The 14,518-nt window shown below is 48.0% G+C and overlaps 4 protein-coding genes across 11 annotated transcripts; 1 reads left to right on the top strand and 3 right to left on the bottom strand.

Annotated features, from left to right (window-relative positions):
• Window positions 1-526: 526 nt before the first annotated feature.
• On the bottom strand, window positions 527-5,360 carry LOC118510378 (guanine nucleotide-binding protein subunit beta-1). 8 transcript variants are annotated; one of them, XM_036052116.1, is made up of 3 exons: window positions 5,203-5,360; window positions 3,592-4,429; window positions 527-3,379 (listed from the first exon to the last, which is right to left on the bottom strand). In XM_036052116.1, exon 3 carries the CDS (start codon window positions 3,340-3,342, stop codon window positions 2,320-2,322), a length of 1,023 nt encoding a protein of 340 aa, XP_035908009.1. In that variant the 5' UTR covers window positions 3,343-3,379; window positions 3,592-4,429; window positions 5,203-5,360; the 3' UTR covers window positions 527-2,319. The 8 variants fall into 8 exon arrangements, with proteins under 8 accessions (XP_035908009.1, XP_035908011.1, XP_035908014.1 ...); XM_036052118.1 differs by having other exon boundaries at window positions 5,214-5,355; XM_036052121.1 differs by having other exon boundaries at window positions 5,241-5,351.
• A 232-nt stretch (window positions 5,361-5,592) lies between these two features.
• LOC118510362 (putative serine protease F56F10.1) lies at window positions 5,593-7,880 on the top strand. The gene is made up of 2 exons (XM_036052070.1): window positions 5,593-7,342; window positions 7,413-7,880. Exons 1-2 carry the CDS (start codon window positions 6,247-6,249, stop codon window positions 7,835-7,837), a joined length of 1,521 nt encoding a protein of 506 aa, XP_035907963.1. The 5' UTR covers window positions 5,593-6,246; the 3' UTR covers window positions 7,838-7,880.
• LOC118510346 (cilia- and flagella-associated protein 52) lies at window positions 7,787-10,991 on the bottom strand. Its single transcript, XM_036052039.1, has 5 exons — window positions 10,792-10,991; window positions 9,826-10,709; window positions 9,572-9,750; window positions 8,678-9,506; window positions 7,787-8,422 (listed from the first exon to the last, which is right to left on the bottom strand). The coding sequence occupies exons 1-5, from the start codon at window positions 10,853-10,855 to the stop codon at window positions 7,931-7,933; spliced, it is 2,448 nt and encodes an 815-aa protein (XP_035907932.1). The 5' UTR covers window positions 10,856-10,991; the 3' UTR covers window positions 7,787-7,930.
• Window positions 10,992-11,638: 647 nt separating this feature from the next.
• On the bottom strand, window positions 11,639-14,434 carry LOC118510389 (NEDD8-conjugating enzyme Ubc12). The gene is made up of 4 exons (XM_036052144.1): window positions 13,653-14,434; window positions 13,442-13,575; window positions 13,211-13,378; window positions 11,639-13,001 (listed from the first exon to the last, which is right to left on the bottom strand). The coding sequence occupies exons 1-4, from the start codon at window positions 13,759-13,761 to the stop codon at window positions 12,861-12,863; spliced, it is 552 nt and encodes a 183-aa protein (XP_035908037.1). The 5' UTR covers window positions 13,762-14,434; the 3' UTR covers window positions 11,639-12,860.
• Between the last annotated feature and the right edge of the window lie 84 nt (window positions 14,435-14,518).

The following is a 14,518-nucleotide window of genomic DNA, read 5'->3' as shown; positions in this document are numbered from 1 at the left end:
AAAAAGAAAAATCCGGGAGCGAACTGCTGTTGCTGCTACGAGCGTTGTAATTTTGCTCTCAGGGAAAAAGGATGAAAAGGGCGGTCCTGGCTGTTGCGTTTTTCACTCTCGCGATTTTCGCACTCACAGCAACACCACTTGGGGTAATTATACGGGGACTCGAAGCTACCATTTTACTGTTCGAGGGATATTTTGCCCAATCGATATATTCCGTAATCTGTGCAACACACAATGAATTAAGTATTGCAACTATCTATTCAGCAATAATTCTAAACACTTACAAACGAACGAACTAATCTGACAAAATATAAGGCAAATAAAATTAATGTTTGTGCTCCGATGAGACCGATATCCGAAACAAAAACATCAACTGTCATTTCAAACCATCCCAACGTCAATCATAGCAACCGTCGCTGTAAACACCTGTTGAAGATTCAATTCAGCGTGAATGAAACAAGTTCACCATTATGATTGTTTTGTGTTAAATGTTTGCAAAAAAAAAAAACAAAATTAATACACCATTCGCTATGGTCATAGATATACACATATGAGACTTTATTCATGAATTTAGACGATTTGCACATAACAAGAAATCCGCCAATGAGCTTACGATAAACATCCGCAAACATCGTTACAAATTCCGCTTCGAACGATGCAGACACCATCTTGAATGTGTGGAATTTGGCTAGTGCACAAGATGGGGTTTTGTTTTTGGTCGGTAAACTACTACTTAAAGCATTCTGTGGCGTGTTGTGTGTTTGTGTTCTACGTGGTTCCGGCATTCGTTAACGACAGGTGCTTTCTGGGTGCCCCCATTTCCTTTCCGCCACAACTAACAACCATTTGAATTTGCATTACTATCTGCATTTGCTGGTAAAACTAACGCTCACCGTACACTGCCCTTCATCTCGGATGAGTTGTTGCACATCCTCGTTTTGGGATTTGTGGACGCGTATCTCGTATTAAATAACGCAAAGTTTATTGCTGAAGGATGAACTTCAAACATTGGTGCCTCTAGGGTTCGATTGTTCCCTACGATTTACTGAACGCATTTGTTTACCCCGTTCAGGGTCGCATCGTTCCAAAACCCCATCCTGGAGATCCTACATTTATGTTGTGTAATTGCTTTGCTATCTTTACTAACCAAACGTTTTTCATTCACCTGATACTTTTACATCATAAATATATCGTGTTTTAGTTGCCACAAGAAACTACTACTGCACACCCTCGAACCGCTGTTTCTCTCTCCTATAGATTAACAAATTTCCTTCTTCTTTAGTGTGTAATAATTATAATAATAGTCTATGCCAATCGATGTTCATAAAGCCGGGCGGGTTTATGTGGGCGCCTTTTTACGGTTTTTTTTTTTTTTTTCGTTTGTTTCTTTGATTTTCGACGCACCACCCCAGCGGCAATGGTGGCCACTTTTTTTTTCTAATCGAGTTTCATACTCTACACACAACCACGCGCGCGTATGAACCCGACGAAGCGCCCGAAGAAGGGCAGATGACAAATAAAACTTAAATGCTAACCTAAAAACACAACGTACATGTACTTAGGATGCGGACTTTAACGCATCAGTGCACATCAGCTAAGTGCACACATACGCTCCCTTCCTTAACGTGTTAACGTGAGACATTCGCGCCCCGGCGTTTGAAAAAGCATCAGCAAAAAACAAAAAGTAAATGAGAGTCAAACAAAAAGCGAAAAATTAGAATAAACAAAATACAACCAGCATAGTTCGGGATAATACAGGTGCAATTGCATAAAACTTTCAGCTTATTATGCCAATTTAAAACTCCTTACCATCTTAACGGCAAGGTTTTGGTTATGGTGTTCTATGTGTGTGCGAAGAATTCCTCTGCCTGTACCATAACTGCAACAACCACTCATACTCCCGATGTATTTGAAGTTTGTAAATTTAATGCAAAACACTTCGACATACTCCGCGAAACCGTGTTCGACTCGTCTGCCTCCACAAGAAATAGATGCATTTTTTCTTCAACATCGATCGCATCGACACGAAGTGGCGCCATCTATCGTTCGCTAGCGCAAGCTACACGGCGCGCTGGTGCTACTGGATGTTTGAGTTGCGCATGCAAACAGCAGTTAACGTGTAATTCTTAAGGAAAATTATATCGTACAAAGCGGACAGATGGGCAGGAAAAGGGAATCGGGGGTATGTGAAAACAAACGGGCGATAAGAAAAATCCTTTAAAGGAACGGTTTTACCGAAGTGACGGCAACGATGAACACGACAACCTCTCCTGCTGTGTTGTATGCCGCCCCGCTCACTTAGCTCGAACCACCCCACTGCCTTTAGTTCCACACGCGCAGGAACGAGTCCCAGGAGCCGGTCGCCACAGCCATACCATTTTCTGTCACCCCTAAACACGACACCCGATTATCGTGTCCCGCCAGTATGCCCGCTCGTTCCGCCTTCATCGTGTCCCAGACGTTGCAGTTGAAGTCATCGTACCCTGCCAGCAGCAGTCGGCCCGACTTCGAGAACGCCACGGACGTAATGCCGCAGATGATGTTGTCGTGCGAGTACATCGCCAACTCCTGATCCGCCCGGATGTCAAACAGCCGACAGGTGGCATCGTCCGAGCCCGTCGCAAACGCGAACCCATTGGGGAAGAATGCCACCGCATTGATGTCACTCTCGTGGCCCGGGAATGTTTGCTTGCACTGGCCCTCACGGATGTCCCACAGCTTCGCTTTCGCATCGCACGCACCGGACACGAACGTTTTGCCCTGCGGTGCCAACGACAGTGCCATCACGTCACCTGTATGGCCCTGGAATGATGTCGTCTGCTGGCCGGTCTCGATGTCCCACAGCGCACAGGACATATCGCCCGAGCTCGTCACGATTTGGTTATCGTCTAGGAAGCGGCAGCAGGACAGATACCCCGTATGACCACCCAGCTCTCGCGCGATGCGCACATTGCCCTCGCGCGTCTTCAGATTGTAGATCGAGCAGATGTTGTCCAGCCCGCCGCACGCCACATAATTGCCGGACGGTGCATACGCACACGTCATCACCCAGGATGAACGGAGCGGGATCGCGTGCACCTTGTTGGTGGTGTGCGAGTCCCACACGATCAGCTTACCATCCTGAGACGCCGACACTAGATACCGGGAATCGTTGCCCCAGTGCATGGCGTAGATCTTTGCTAAATGCCCACGAAGGGTACGCCTCGTGCGGAGCTGAATCCTTCCGACTGGTTCCAGCTGTGCGGTGGCCTGCAGGATCGACGTGTCGCAGACCGCTTTCCGTGCGTCCCGGATCGCATTCTTCAGCGTTTCTGCCTCCTGGCGCAGTGCTTCGATTTCGTTCATTCTGGTTGTGTCGATATTCGCACGCTCGTTGCCGTCACTGCAGCCATGGTGCCATTCAGTGGGTCATCCCGCAAGGCAAGGTATGTGAAGGGAAGGGCATGAAAATGGAAAAGTTGAATGCACACAGTAAGATCGTCAGTCACCATTGTATTCAGATGATCGTATCGTGAGCTAAGAGGAGATGCTCTGCTAGAACATCATCATCATTGCTCCAGACCAGAATGGCGCACACACGCACACACAACATACCTTAAACAGGCTACCTGGCTCGTTCTTTCCCGTGCCAAAAATATCTGCCACTCTCTTTCTCTCTTTCACTGCTCAAGCACGCTTTCTTTTTCTCGCTCACTTGAATGGTGTTTGCTTTGGCTCCGACTGACTACGATCTTCTCCAGACAAACACTGGCCGATGATGATGATCTACTTGGGGCACGCACGCACTCACTTATCCCCCCCGCACACACTCACACAAATGCAGCATAAGCCTTAGCGAGGAACCACGGATCAATTAAAGCCCGTTTGCTGGCGCTCAATTGCCTCCACAAAACTTCACTATTTCACGAGTAAGATGGAATGAGAAAAAAAAACACACGGCACACACGCACTGTACACCACCCGCTAGTGGTATGTGTGTTTTATAGCAACAGGGGATGATGATGCTCACCCTCCAAAAAGCGCGTAATGGCGCTTAATCTAGTAATCGTCGGATTCTCTATATTGCCAAGCATAAACTCTCGGTCTCACTTTTAGTTGGACTGGTGCACTTGTTACCCTCCTCCGGACACTGGATGCAGCCGAGCGGATGCGAACTCGCACATACACACTCACAAACACACTTTAGCACACGCACACACCCACACACTGCTGCTTTTCACGCGAGTCAATTATTAAACCCCGCCGCGCGCGCGCACCGACTTAACTTCTGGCGCTGCCGTCCGGCCTCTATCACTTCATCACACTACTATCTCCTCAATGCCGATTATTCGATTACACTACGCTGCTCTGCCCACCACAAGCCTGCTGATGCCGTGGGAGATTATTTAACAGACACGCACCTATACGCACACACGCAAGCCGCACACTAGAGCTGGGAAAGGGAGAAGAATATATTTTTTTCAGCTAAATATGCTTCACAACGTTCCACTGGGGACAGGAACTGGGACACACAATGGTAATTTTCCCAAACGATTGCAACTTCCACTCGTGACTCGCGCTAACGATGATGGTGATGATGATGATGCTGTTGCACTTTTCCTACCACAATACACTTGCGCACTACTCGGTGCGCAAGGCGATGACGGATTAAGCTGGAAAAACAAGACCGCACACTACACACACTCGAGAGACGACCGGATGACGACACCGCGGAGTACACCGTTCGTGCGTGTGTGAGTGTGTGTATGTATGGTGTTCTTCTCCTCCAAAACCGGACGAGTGTTTGTGTCGTCCACGACTTTCCACTTTCGGGGCGCAACCGTTTTTACTGTGTGTATTTTTTTTCTGCGATGATAACGCGCGCCGATGACTTATATGCCTCGCCAAAGAATGTAGGTGCACGGATTCTGGAATGATTTCGAGATCACAATTTTGATACTCCTGGTTTTTGTTTTTCCTACGATGAGTTTCAACATTATCAAAAATCCTCCACCGTGCACGGTGAGGGATGCCTAGCCGAGGGATGAATAATGATCGCACACAGGGGTCTTTTTCTACTTCTTCTGCTCTTGGTCCAATATATTCGAGCCTTTCGCCCTTGCTTCCCTCCTATGCTTCCAGGAATGCAATGAGCAAAGGTGTGTGTGCGGAACCGCCACGATCCCCGTTCCTATTTAATAAACACAAAACCAACTCAATTCTCACCACGCACGCACGCACGAAAAACACGACGAATTACACACAGGTTGCCTTGGAATGGGATTCTTTTCCACCGTTTTATTACACGGACACACTTTTTAAGCCACTTTCAATTACCACCTCTGGGCACTGTATGCGCGTCGAGCTCAAGGGGCAATAGGGAGCGGCTATCGTTTTCTCCCTTTTCCGTACGGTCCAGTCGTATCACGCCTGACACCACTGGTTGTCTTGCTTTATCCCGTTGCCTGAGCAAACGTCACTGCATCAAGGTTCATACAGCCGTGGTGGTTGTACTAAAACGAATTTGACAGAACGTCTCGGAAGGAGGTTGTCAAAGAACAAGAACTATTCGCCCTTTCTCTCTCGCTCTTTCTTTAATTTTCACTTTCATTTGCATCTTCTGTCTCTTTCTTTTACGTGCAACCGAACTTAGTTTGCCTGTTAATTATATTTAAAAACTCCGTTTAAAATGCCTCCACTAGCAAAAACCACGCTGAAGTACTTCAAACAACTTTTGTTAATATGCTGAGCGTTCGTTATCTGCAAACAAAACAATTGGAAAATTTCAATTTACCGCGTCAAATGAGCTTTTTTGTACTTTTTCTTCTTATCAGCAAAAAACGGTTCTCCAACAAGAACTGCGAATAGTTTCGAAAGCAATATCCATCAGCAACGGATCATATCCGTAATCTAGATACAGTGGTCTGGCATAAATCTACGTGCTTTGTATCCTCTCCCATTCGCGCATAATTCTACACTGCGGGGACACCAGCAAGCAAGGGCCTGGGATGCACAAATTCGATTAGCCTGCCTGTTGGACACGGTCGCGCCGGGTCAATGTGTGTGAGAAAGAGAACATTGATAATAGTTATCAGCCGTGGGGGTTTTGTTTAAAAGTAACGCTCGACCGACTGACCACCGCACAGTTGTTGTTCGCAGTACGCGGAGTGCGGTTCCCGGTTGTGTGTCTGTTCCTTTGTCCAGTTCAGCGTCCTAACGTACACGCGTGTGTTGTAACTACGCGTTTCCATAAGCGGCCATTTCGGCAAAATGGCGCACAAATCCTTGGCGGTGGCTTCGCTGATCGTGATCCTGCTGTGCGGACAATGTGAGGTTAACGGAAAGCGTAGATTTTGGCGTGGAAAACTGTTCGAAACGAATGAACGTACGACGGATTCAGATCTGTACACTGGAAGTGAGCCGTTTCCGGACCAATGGTTCGAGCAACAGCTAGATCACAACGATCCCACGAATGGGGCGACCTGGAAACAGCGCTACCAGGTCAACGATCAGTTCTTCAACGCGTCCGATCCTAATGCGCCCGTCTTCCTTATGATTGGTGGAGAGGGTGAGGCCAAGCCCGACACGATGGGAAAAGGAGCTTGGATCCATTATGCAAAAGCACACGGTGCACTGTGCTTCCAGCTCGAGCATCGGTTCTACGGCAAAAGTCATCCGACGGCGGATCTTTCTACGAGCAGTCTCGCGTACCTTACCTCGGAACAAGCTCTCGCCGATCTGGCGTACTTTATCGTGGCCATGAACGAAAAGTACAACCTGCAGCCGCACAAAAACCGTTGGATCGCTTTCGGTGGTTCCTATCCTGGGTCGCTTGCTGCGTGGCTAAGGGAAAAGTATCCCTCGCTGGTATACGGTGCCATCAGTTCCAGTGGACCATTGCTGGCCAAGATTGATTTTAGCGAATACTTCGACACCGTCACCCATTCGCTTGCACGCTACTCGTCCGCCTGTGTGGAAGCGGTTCGAAGTGCCATCAAGCAGATGGAAACGCTTCTGAAGCACATGATCGGCCAGCGTACGCTTAACGACAAATTCAAGCTCTGTGATCCGGTAGAAAAATCGATCGAAACCCCAATGGACATTGCAAATCTGTTCCAGAATGTTGCCGGTCTGTTTGCCGGTGTGGTTCAGTACAACAAGGACAATAGTCCGCACAGTTCCGTAACGATCGATCAGGTGTGCGATATAATGGTGAATCAAAGCATTGGGGCGCCGTTCAGCAGGCTAGCGGAGGTGAACCGGCTGCTACTGGAGCTTAGTAATACGACCTGCCTGGACTATGTGTACGATAAGTCGATACAGGAAATAAGGAACACTTCCTGGGAATCTTCGGCAGCCAACGGAAGTAAGAATTGAATGCAACGTGTAAGCAAGATACTCTTTTACTATTAAACAAAATGCCTTCTTTTTCGTAGTGCGACAGTGGACTTACCAAACCTGCAACGAGTTCGGATTCTACCAAACGTCCAGCAACGCCAGCTCGGTGTTTGGTGATCGTTTCCCGGTAGAATTCTTTATTCGTCAATGTGTCGATACGTACGGCGCTCGGTTCGGGGCGCAATCGCTTACCCGAGGCGTGTACCGAACGAACACCATCTACGGTGGACTAGATCCGGCCACCACCAACGTACTGTACGTGCACGGTAACATCGACCCATGGCACCGGTTGGGACTGACCGAGAGCAACGACATTCACATGCCAACCATCCTGATCGACGGGACGGCCCACTGTGCGAACATGTACGAACCGCTGGACAGTGATCCTCCGCAGCTGAAACAAGCCCGCCTGGAAATCGATACCTTTATTACGAATCTCCTCGCAATGGGGAGCAGCTATTGAGTATAAGATGTGTCATAAATACATGTAAACTGTTGTAAAAAAACACTAAACCTTTGCACGATAAATTTTTTCCAATCGATTTCACCGCCTCGACTACGGTTTTCCTGCGGAGCGTAACGGCTTATTCGAATTTCCTCCGTCGGCTGCATCGACTGCAAAGGGTGACTGTTCCGACAGTCGATTCTGACTGCCGGTGGAATGTTGCGAGCGTATCTCCCACTGCTCCTGCTGTTCGGTATGATCCGCTAGGGAGGCTGTATCAACGCACGGATCGATCGTTGGCTGTGCGTTCGGATCGATCGCGGGACATTCGGCGATTTGGCTCGCGCGTGAAGATTTTCCGGAGGCATGCACCCGGATGTCCTCGTTGCTCCGGTTGCCTCCGGGGATGATGCCAACGCTACGCGCCCCGGACGATAATGGAGTCGTTTTCCGAACCATTTGTGAGGAGGAACTTTTGACCGGTTTGTTCCCGGCTGCCATCGGTGTCGGGGGTTTGTTCGTTTTCGAAGGTGCTTGTTGCTGCTGCTGCTGCTCGTCCTTGATGGCGTTGGAAATATCGTCCGGTATTTTTATGTGGAATTTCTGTAACGGCAAGCGAGTAATGGTGTGCGGTAATAACTACGTCAACGGGCTTGGGTTACATCATATGGATTTAAATTAATCCCTCTGTTTGCATGGGACGGTGGCGGAACGGTGTAAATCGATAACACGTGATAGCGTAAGCTAATTACATGCAAATCAATAAGCGCTAGGGCAGGCATGTCAAACGCAGGTCGGCAGGACTTTTTCTAACCCGGGTATGGTATGCAATTTGAATTTTTAACAACACTCACTCACCTCCGGAACTTTCCAAACAAAGATACCTCCATCGCTAGATCCCGTCACGAGAAACTTTCCATTCGGGCTGTAACGGGCGGACGTGATGGCACTGGCATGTCCAATGCCGACCGCCACCTCCACACCGAGCTGATAGTTCCACAGCCGCACAATCTGATCCGTACCGGCCGACACAAAGTACTCGCCCATCATGTTCATGTCGATCGCGTTGATCGGCCCCGACTTTGAGCCTTCCACCTCGCGCACCAAACTACCGTCGTACGCTTCCCAGTAGCCGATCAGCTTGTCCGACCCCGCGGTCAGTATCTGCACACCGGTCGGAAAATATTGTGCAGCAATGAATTGCGTGTGCGCAAAGATCACGTGCTTCCGGGTCAGGCGTATCAGGTCCCAAATAACGCACGATCCATCCCGCGACGCCGAAACGACTTCCGTGTCGTAGTTGTTGATGTGCACCGATTCGATTGGACCGTAATGTTCCTTCAGCACCCCAATCAAGCTTTGCACGTACGGATCGATCTTCCACACGCGTACCTGCCCCTCGATGCCACCGCTCACCACAATCTTTCCATTGCTGGTTACCGCCACCGAGGAGCAGCCTTTGTTGTGTGCGTTGGGTATCGCGTAGATCAGCTTGCCGGTGAGTGGCGTAAAGGCGCGAATCACGCCATCGTTCCAGGCGGAAATAATGCTCTTCCCGTCGCGGCTGAACACGATCGACGAGGAGGCAAAGTTGGGCACGACGATACGGAGCAGCTCCTGCATTTTGGACGTCGACCAAATGCGGATCGATTCGTGGCTGGCCGTCGCAAAGACGAGCGAGAAGTTGCTGCAATGGAAGGAAAAGGATCGTTTAACGTTACGCGGAACATCGATCACCTAACTCTCACTTACTAGGGAAATGCTATATCGTACACGGCGTTCGTGTGGCACGTTTTCAGCAGCCGTAAGCTGGAGGAAAAGTTGGCCAACTCCAGGGAATAAATTTCGCACCCGTTCGTACCGATTAGCAGGGTTTTGCCGTTCCGTATCTGAAGCGATGTGATTACACCGTCGATTTTCGTTGATTGCAGCTAAAATTAGAGTTTTTTTGTGCGAGATTATTTTAAAAAGTTAGCTATCGTTAAAAAAAGAAGCCTAATGCTTACCGACTTCAACTCCGGCCACGTGGGTCCACGATAGTTTTTGAAATTCATATTACGCTCCTGAACCATATCGATCGTTCCGTCACCCGCCCCGATAATAAGCTTCCCGTCCGGAAGCAGCAGCAAATCGCGCACACCGTAATGATACTTTTCACAATCCTTTCCCGGCGGTTTCTTCGCATTATGCTTCCCGAAGCATCCCAGCAGAACGGGCATCTTATCCTGGGACGGATCGCTCGGATTCGGATTGCAGTTGAGATTAATCTTCACGATATCGCCACTCATCGTCCCAACGTACAGTGTGTCGTCGTTCGGCGAGATACGCATGCCGGTAAATTCGCGTCGCAACTTGCCCACGGCCACATCCTGCACCGTGAGCCGCTTGCGCTCCCGATCGATGTTCCATACGCGCAAATTTTGATCACCGCCCGACACGAACGTTGTGAAGCGTTTGTTTAAGCTCACCACCTTGGTCGCCTCGCCGGTCGTTTCCTTGGTTGCGATAGTGCCACAAATGGCCGTCCGCTGCTCGATATCCCACACGATGATGGACCCACAGTCCTTACCACCGAGACTGACGAGAAACTGATCGTTCGACGAGAAGCACAGCGATTGGACCCGGACGCGGTGTAGCTCGTGGCGTGATATTTCCTTGCGCGTTTCCCAATCCCACACGATCACGAATGCCCGGAAGCCCATGTGATTCGATTGACCGGAGGCAACCATCCGTCCGCTGGTGGATATGTCCAGCGTGGATATTGTGTTCGTGTGACCACGCAGAAACGATTGCCTGTTGGTGGCACACTCGTAGATGGATATTTCATTTCCCAGCGGAAACACTAGATGACGCTGGTCGGGGTGTACCCGGAGTCCGCAAACAACGTGTCCTGACAATGGAGGAAGGTTGAGGTATCGCAACGGTAATCAGGTGTAGGACGCGGGAAAAAGCAGAAACTTCTTTACACTCACCATCGAATCCAATGATTGCGGACGGTTCAAGGTTCATCACTTCCGTTGGTTCTTCGGCCGACATCTTGCAGGATTAGGGAACGCTTCACCAAAGGACTTCCTTCTGCACAAACGTATCCGTTGGCATCGGCAACCAAAGAAGACTGTGCACAGTGTTGCACAGTGTGTGTAGTCAAGCTGCAGTTGGTTGTTGTGAAACAGGCTTACATAGTTACCGACGACACCGGTTGCCAATGCTACGGGTTGTCCTGGCAACCGCCCCGGGTTGGCGAAAAATTGTGTTTCATCGAATGGGCGAAGGAATTACGCGTACACAGGCGCATGCAAATGCAACAGGTGGTTTTATCGATATTTTGTATCGGTGTGTATGTAATCCCATCCAGGGGGGGGGGGGGGTTCCCATCCGGGGTTCAAATCCCATCCAGACCGCCTCCCCGTACGTAAGACTGACTACTTTACTGCGGGTAAAATGAGGTCACAGAGAGCCAGAAATGGCAGGCCGAGACCTCTTGAGGTTGTAGTGCCAAGGAAGAATGCATTTTCCACATTGATCTGTTTTTTTTTTTCTATTGTGTTCTAAGGCCCTTATCGTGAGAGGATACCGTATTCCGATTGAGCTTGAAAGCGATGTTGTTGTAGTCTGGATTGTTGTAGTCCAGCTTTAGGTCGTTCGTTCATGTTAGGACGCACCCAAATGCTTTGGAGTTGATCAGCACATGCTGTAGATACCTCCACTGAGACGGCAATAGATATTGGGAGGGGTTTTGTCCTGCGAAGATAATCCAGGACTCCATCATCAGTCCTAATACTCACGGTATTTGAGGAAAATGTCATGACTACAAGTCGATTTCCTATTTTCATAATTTATTTTCTCTTTTTTTGTTCATTATCCTAGGTATTGTTTATGCCAAGTTGTTTTTTTTCTTCTTCTTTTTTGCATTTATAATCTGGGAGCGATCGGATTGGTGTGTCCAACTTGTATCAATTTCATCTCTATTGTATTTTGTAAGGGATGGAGTTGCTCTTCGAATTTCGATTCAAAAAAATGGTTGGCAAATGGCAATTTGCAGCAGAACCGTACTCAACAAATGGCAGCAGTCCACAGTCCAAACTCAAGAGTATATAACGAGGATTGCGAAACGTTCTGCATGGTTGAATCTCTTCTACACACTAATCCACGGTTACGGATAGAGCCACTAACCCACTAAAGACGACGGCATATTAATGCGAGAGTGGAGACACAATCGTTCGTTATTATCACTAAAGAGACTAAACTCAGCTATTTATCAAGTGTTTTTGTTTTTGTTCTGCAACTCGATTCACCTCCCCTTCTTTAAGGAGCCGCAAGAAATTGTGCCATGATCGACAGATGTAACCGCTGTGCTGCGTGGCCCATCGATCTGTCTATAGAACAAACGCGCTCGCTTTTAACGCTTTTAGATAGATATTGTACAGATAAGACGTGTTTTAAGAGGGTGTGTGTGTGTGTGTGTGGATTGTGTTGTCTACTGTTTTACCCCTTTTTCGCAAGCTACAACTACTAATAATAGCTTCGAACAGAACATTCCCCAGTGTAGTCATATGTTTTGAGCTGAGCTTCCTGCATGTTTGTTAAGCTATCTAAACAAGGTGCTCTCCATGTTCCTGTATTATAAGTTCACTCCTCACGCAATTTCATCACAATCTCTACAAGGCCAAACCTGCAGCTGCTGCTTTCCGGTGCACACAAACGTTTGTTTTGTGTGTGTGTGTGTGGGGGTTTTTTTAATGTTCCTTTGCAACTCCTTGTTCCTTACATATTTGCTTTACTGTTTGCTACTATGCGTGCATGCGTTAGGTGTAGGATCTTCTGGGTTCAGTTAGGGGCTTGATTTTGTATTCTGCTTGTGGGTCTTTGCAAACACGCCTTGTTCCTGGGGGAGGGGGGGCATTTTCGACTCGCAGCCACCATGCTTGCTTGTTCGTGGCCTTTGTTTTTAATTATAATTAAAGTCTATATAATAGCGCCCACCAATCGTAAGAATAATTAAATAAACGCAACATGTAAGGGTTAATTTCGAATTTATATATCACTTGAGACAGCGCTGGAAGTACGTCGCGCCAATATAGTTACCGCGCATCGCTTTGAAAACGTTGTGCTCGAACAGGCGTCGGTTGGTTTGCAACACTTCAGCTGCTTCCCGATTGAGCGGATCCTCCGGATTCGGTTCCTGAAGAGGTGATGAGATCGAACGCGCGAACAAAATAGTCAGAAAGCGTGAACAACTACTACCTTCGAATCGCTGCTGCACATTTATGCGCACAACGGCAATAAGGGGACAAAGATCACGATTGAACTGTGTGTGTTTTTTTTTTGGCAACAGTTACGATCACACAAAAGAAAGGTTATCAGCGCTGAGGTAAAGGGTTTGCTACATACCAAGAACAAGTACTGCAATCCATACACGATCGAGTTGATCGTCAGTACCGGTTTCCAGTCTTCGCGCAGAATGTTCAAACAGACGTTACCCTCAAGGTCTATGTTTGGATGGTAGACCTGGGTTTCACACTTGACCTTCGGTGGTTCGTGGGGGTAGTTCGGTCCAACCTAAAACGGAACAGAAGTCGGATTTAGAATGCATTTCGAAAAATGACTCCATCGCGACATTACCTTAAAGTTGAACACGAAACGACCTCCCTTGTAGAAGCCCTCATCCGGACAGATGATGAGCTTAAAGTTTAGCAAATCGTCCGGGTCCGGGAACTCGGTGGCGCACGTCTTCGGAAGGTTTAGCTCATTGATATCTGCCAATACACACACACGCACACACAGAATGCTCGCATTATGCTCCGTATATAAATAAGAACTAGCAAAATCATACCTTTCGTGATTCGCAGCTGTGCAGCAGTGAAAGTTTTCTTCTGGCCTCCGGCCTTCGGTGTTGCTTCACCATCTTTCTTTTGTTGTTTGAGGGAGAAAAGTTTAATCATCGCTGCAGGCTTATTGTACGATTAAGTTACAGGACAGGAAAATGCAGGAGAAACACTAGGGACAGTAACGCGCGCGCACAGCTTCCACGGAAACCACCGATTTCCGAAGGTGTAAAGCTGCTGCTGCTGCTGCTGCTGGTCGCTCGATCGCTTTGTTGTTGGTGGTTTTCGGGTGCTTCTGCTACTTCCGTCGTAACACTTCGCAGTACAACCAGAGAGAGTCAGTTCGTATAGAGCGACGGTGAAACGGAATACACAATTGCTGCGAATACTCCCGAAAGCCTCGCCAGTCGAATGTCTGTGCGATTACACTGCCCGTACACGCTGGTTGCACCGGGGTTGTTTTTAAAGCACGAAACAAATTTACAAGGATTATATTTACGAATTTTTAGATAATATTTTCACTATTTTCTGGCGTTTTGCTAAATAGCCATATTTGTTGTGACAGATGCGCTGTCCTGCTGTGTTTATGGTGCACTGCTAGCCACTTGAACGTACCGTAAATGGTAGAAGTTGTTTCGAAAGCTTTATCCCCTCTTTGCAATGGAAATTGTATAATTAAAAATATTGTTGACTTTGTGTTTTATTAAAAATGCTCATCTCTTTGCTTTTTTACCGTAAATTCTTTCCGCACGGAAAGCTACATCGATTAATCGTTGCAACCGTTCGTCGATCAATCGAGTACAGACGCATTTGGCAGTTGTTGCGAGGAAGAGCGAGAGAGAGAGAGCGAGTATCGTGTTGTCACGTCAGTTGG

The sequence above is a fragment of the Anopheles stephensi genome, chromosome 3 (assembly GCF_013141755.1).
Source record: "Anopheles stephensi strain Indian chromosome 3, UCI_ANSTEP_V1.0, whole genome shotgun sequence".
In the NCBI taxonomy this organism is placed as follows: Eukaryota; Metazoa; Arthropoda; class Insecta; order Diptera; family Culicidae; genus Anopheles; species Anopheles stephensi.
Note: the sequence above shows the minus strand (reverse complement) of the source record. Positions and strands in the feature narration are given on the sequence as shown.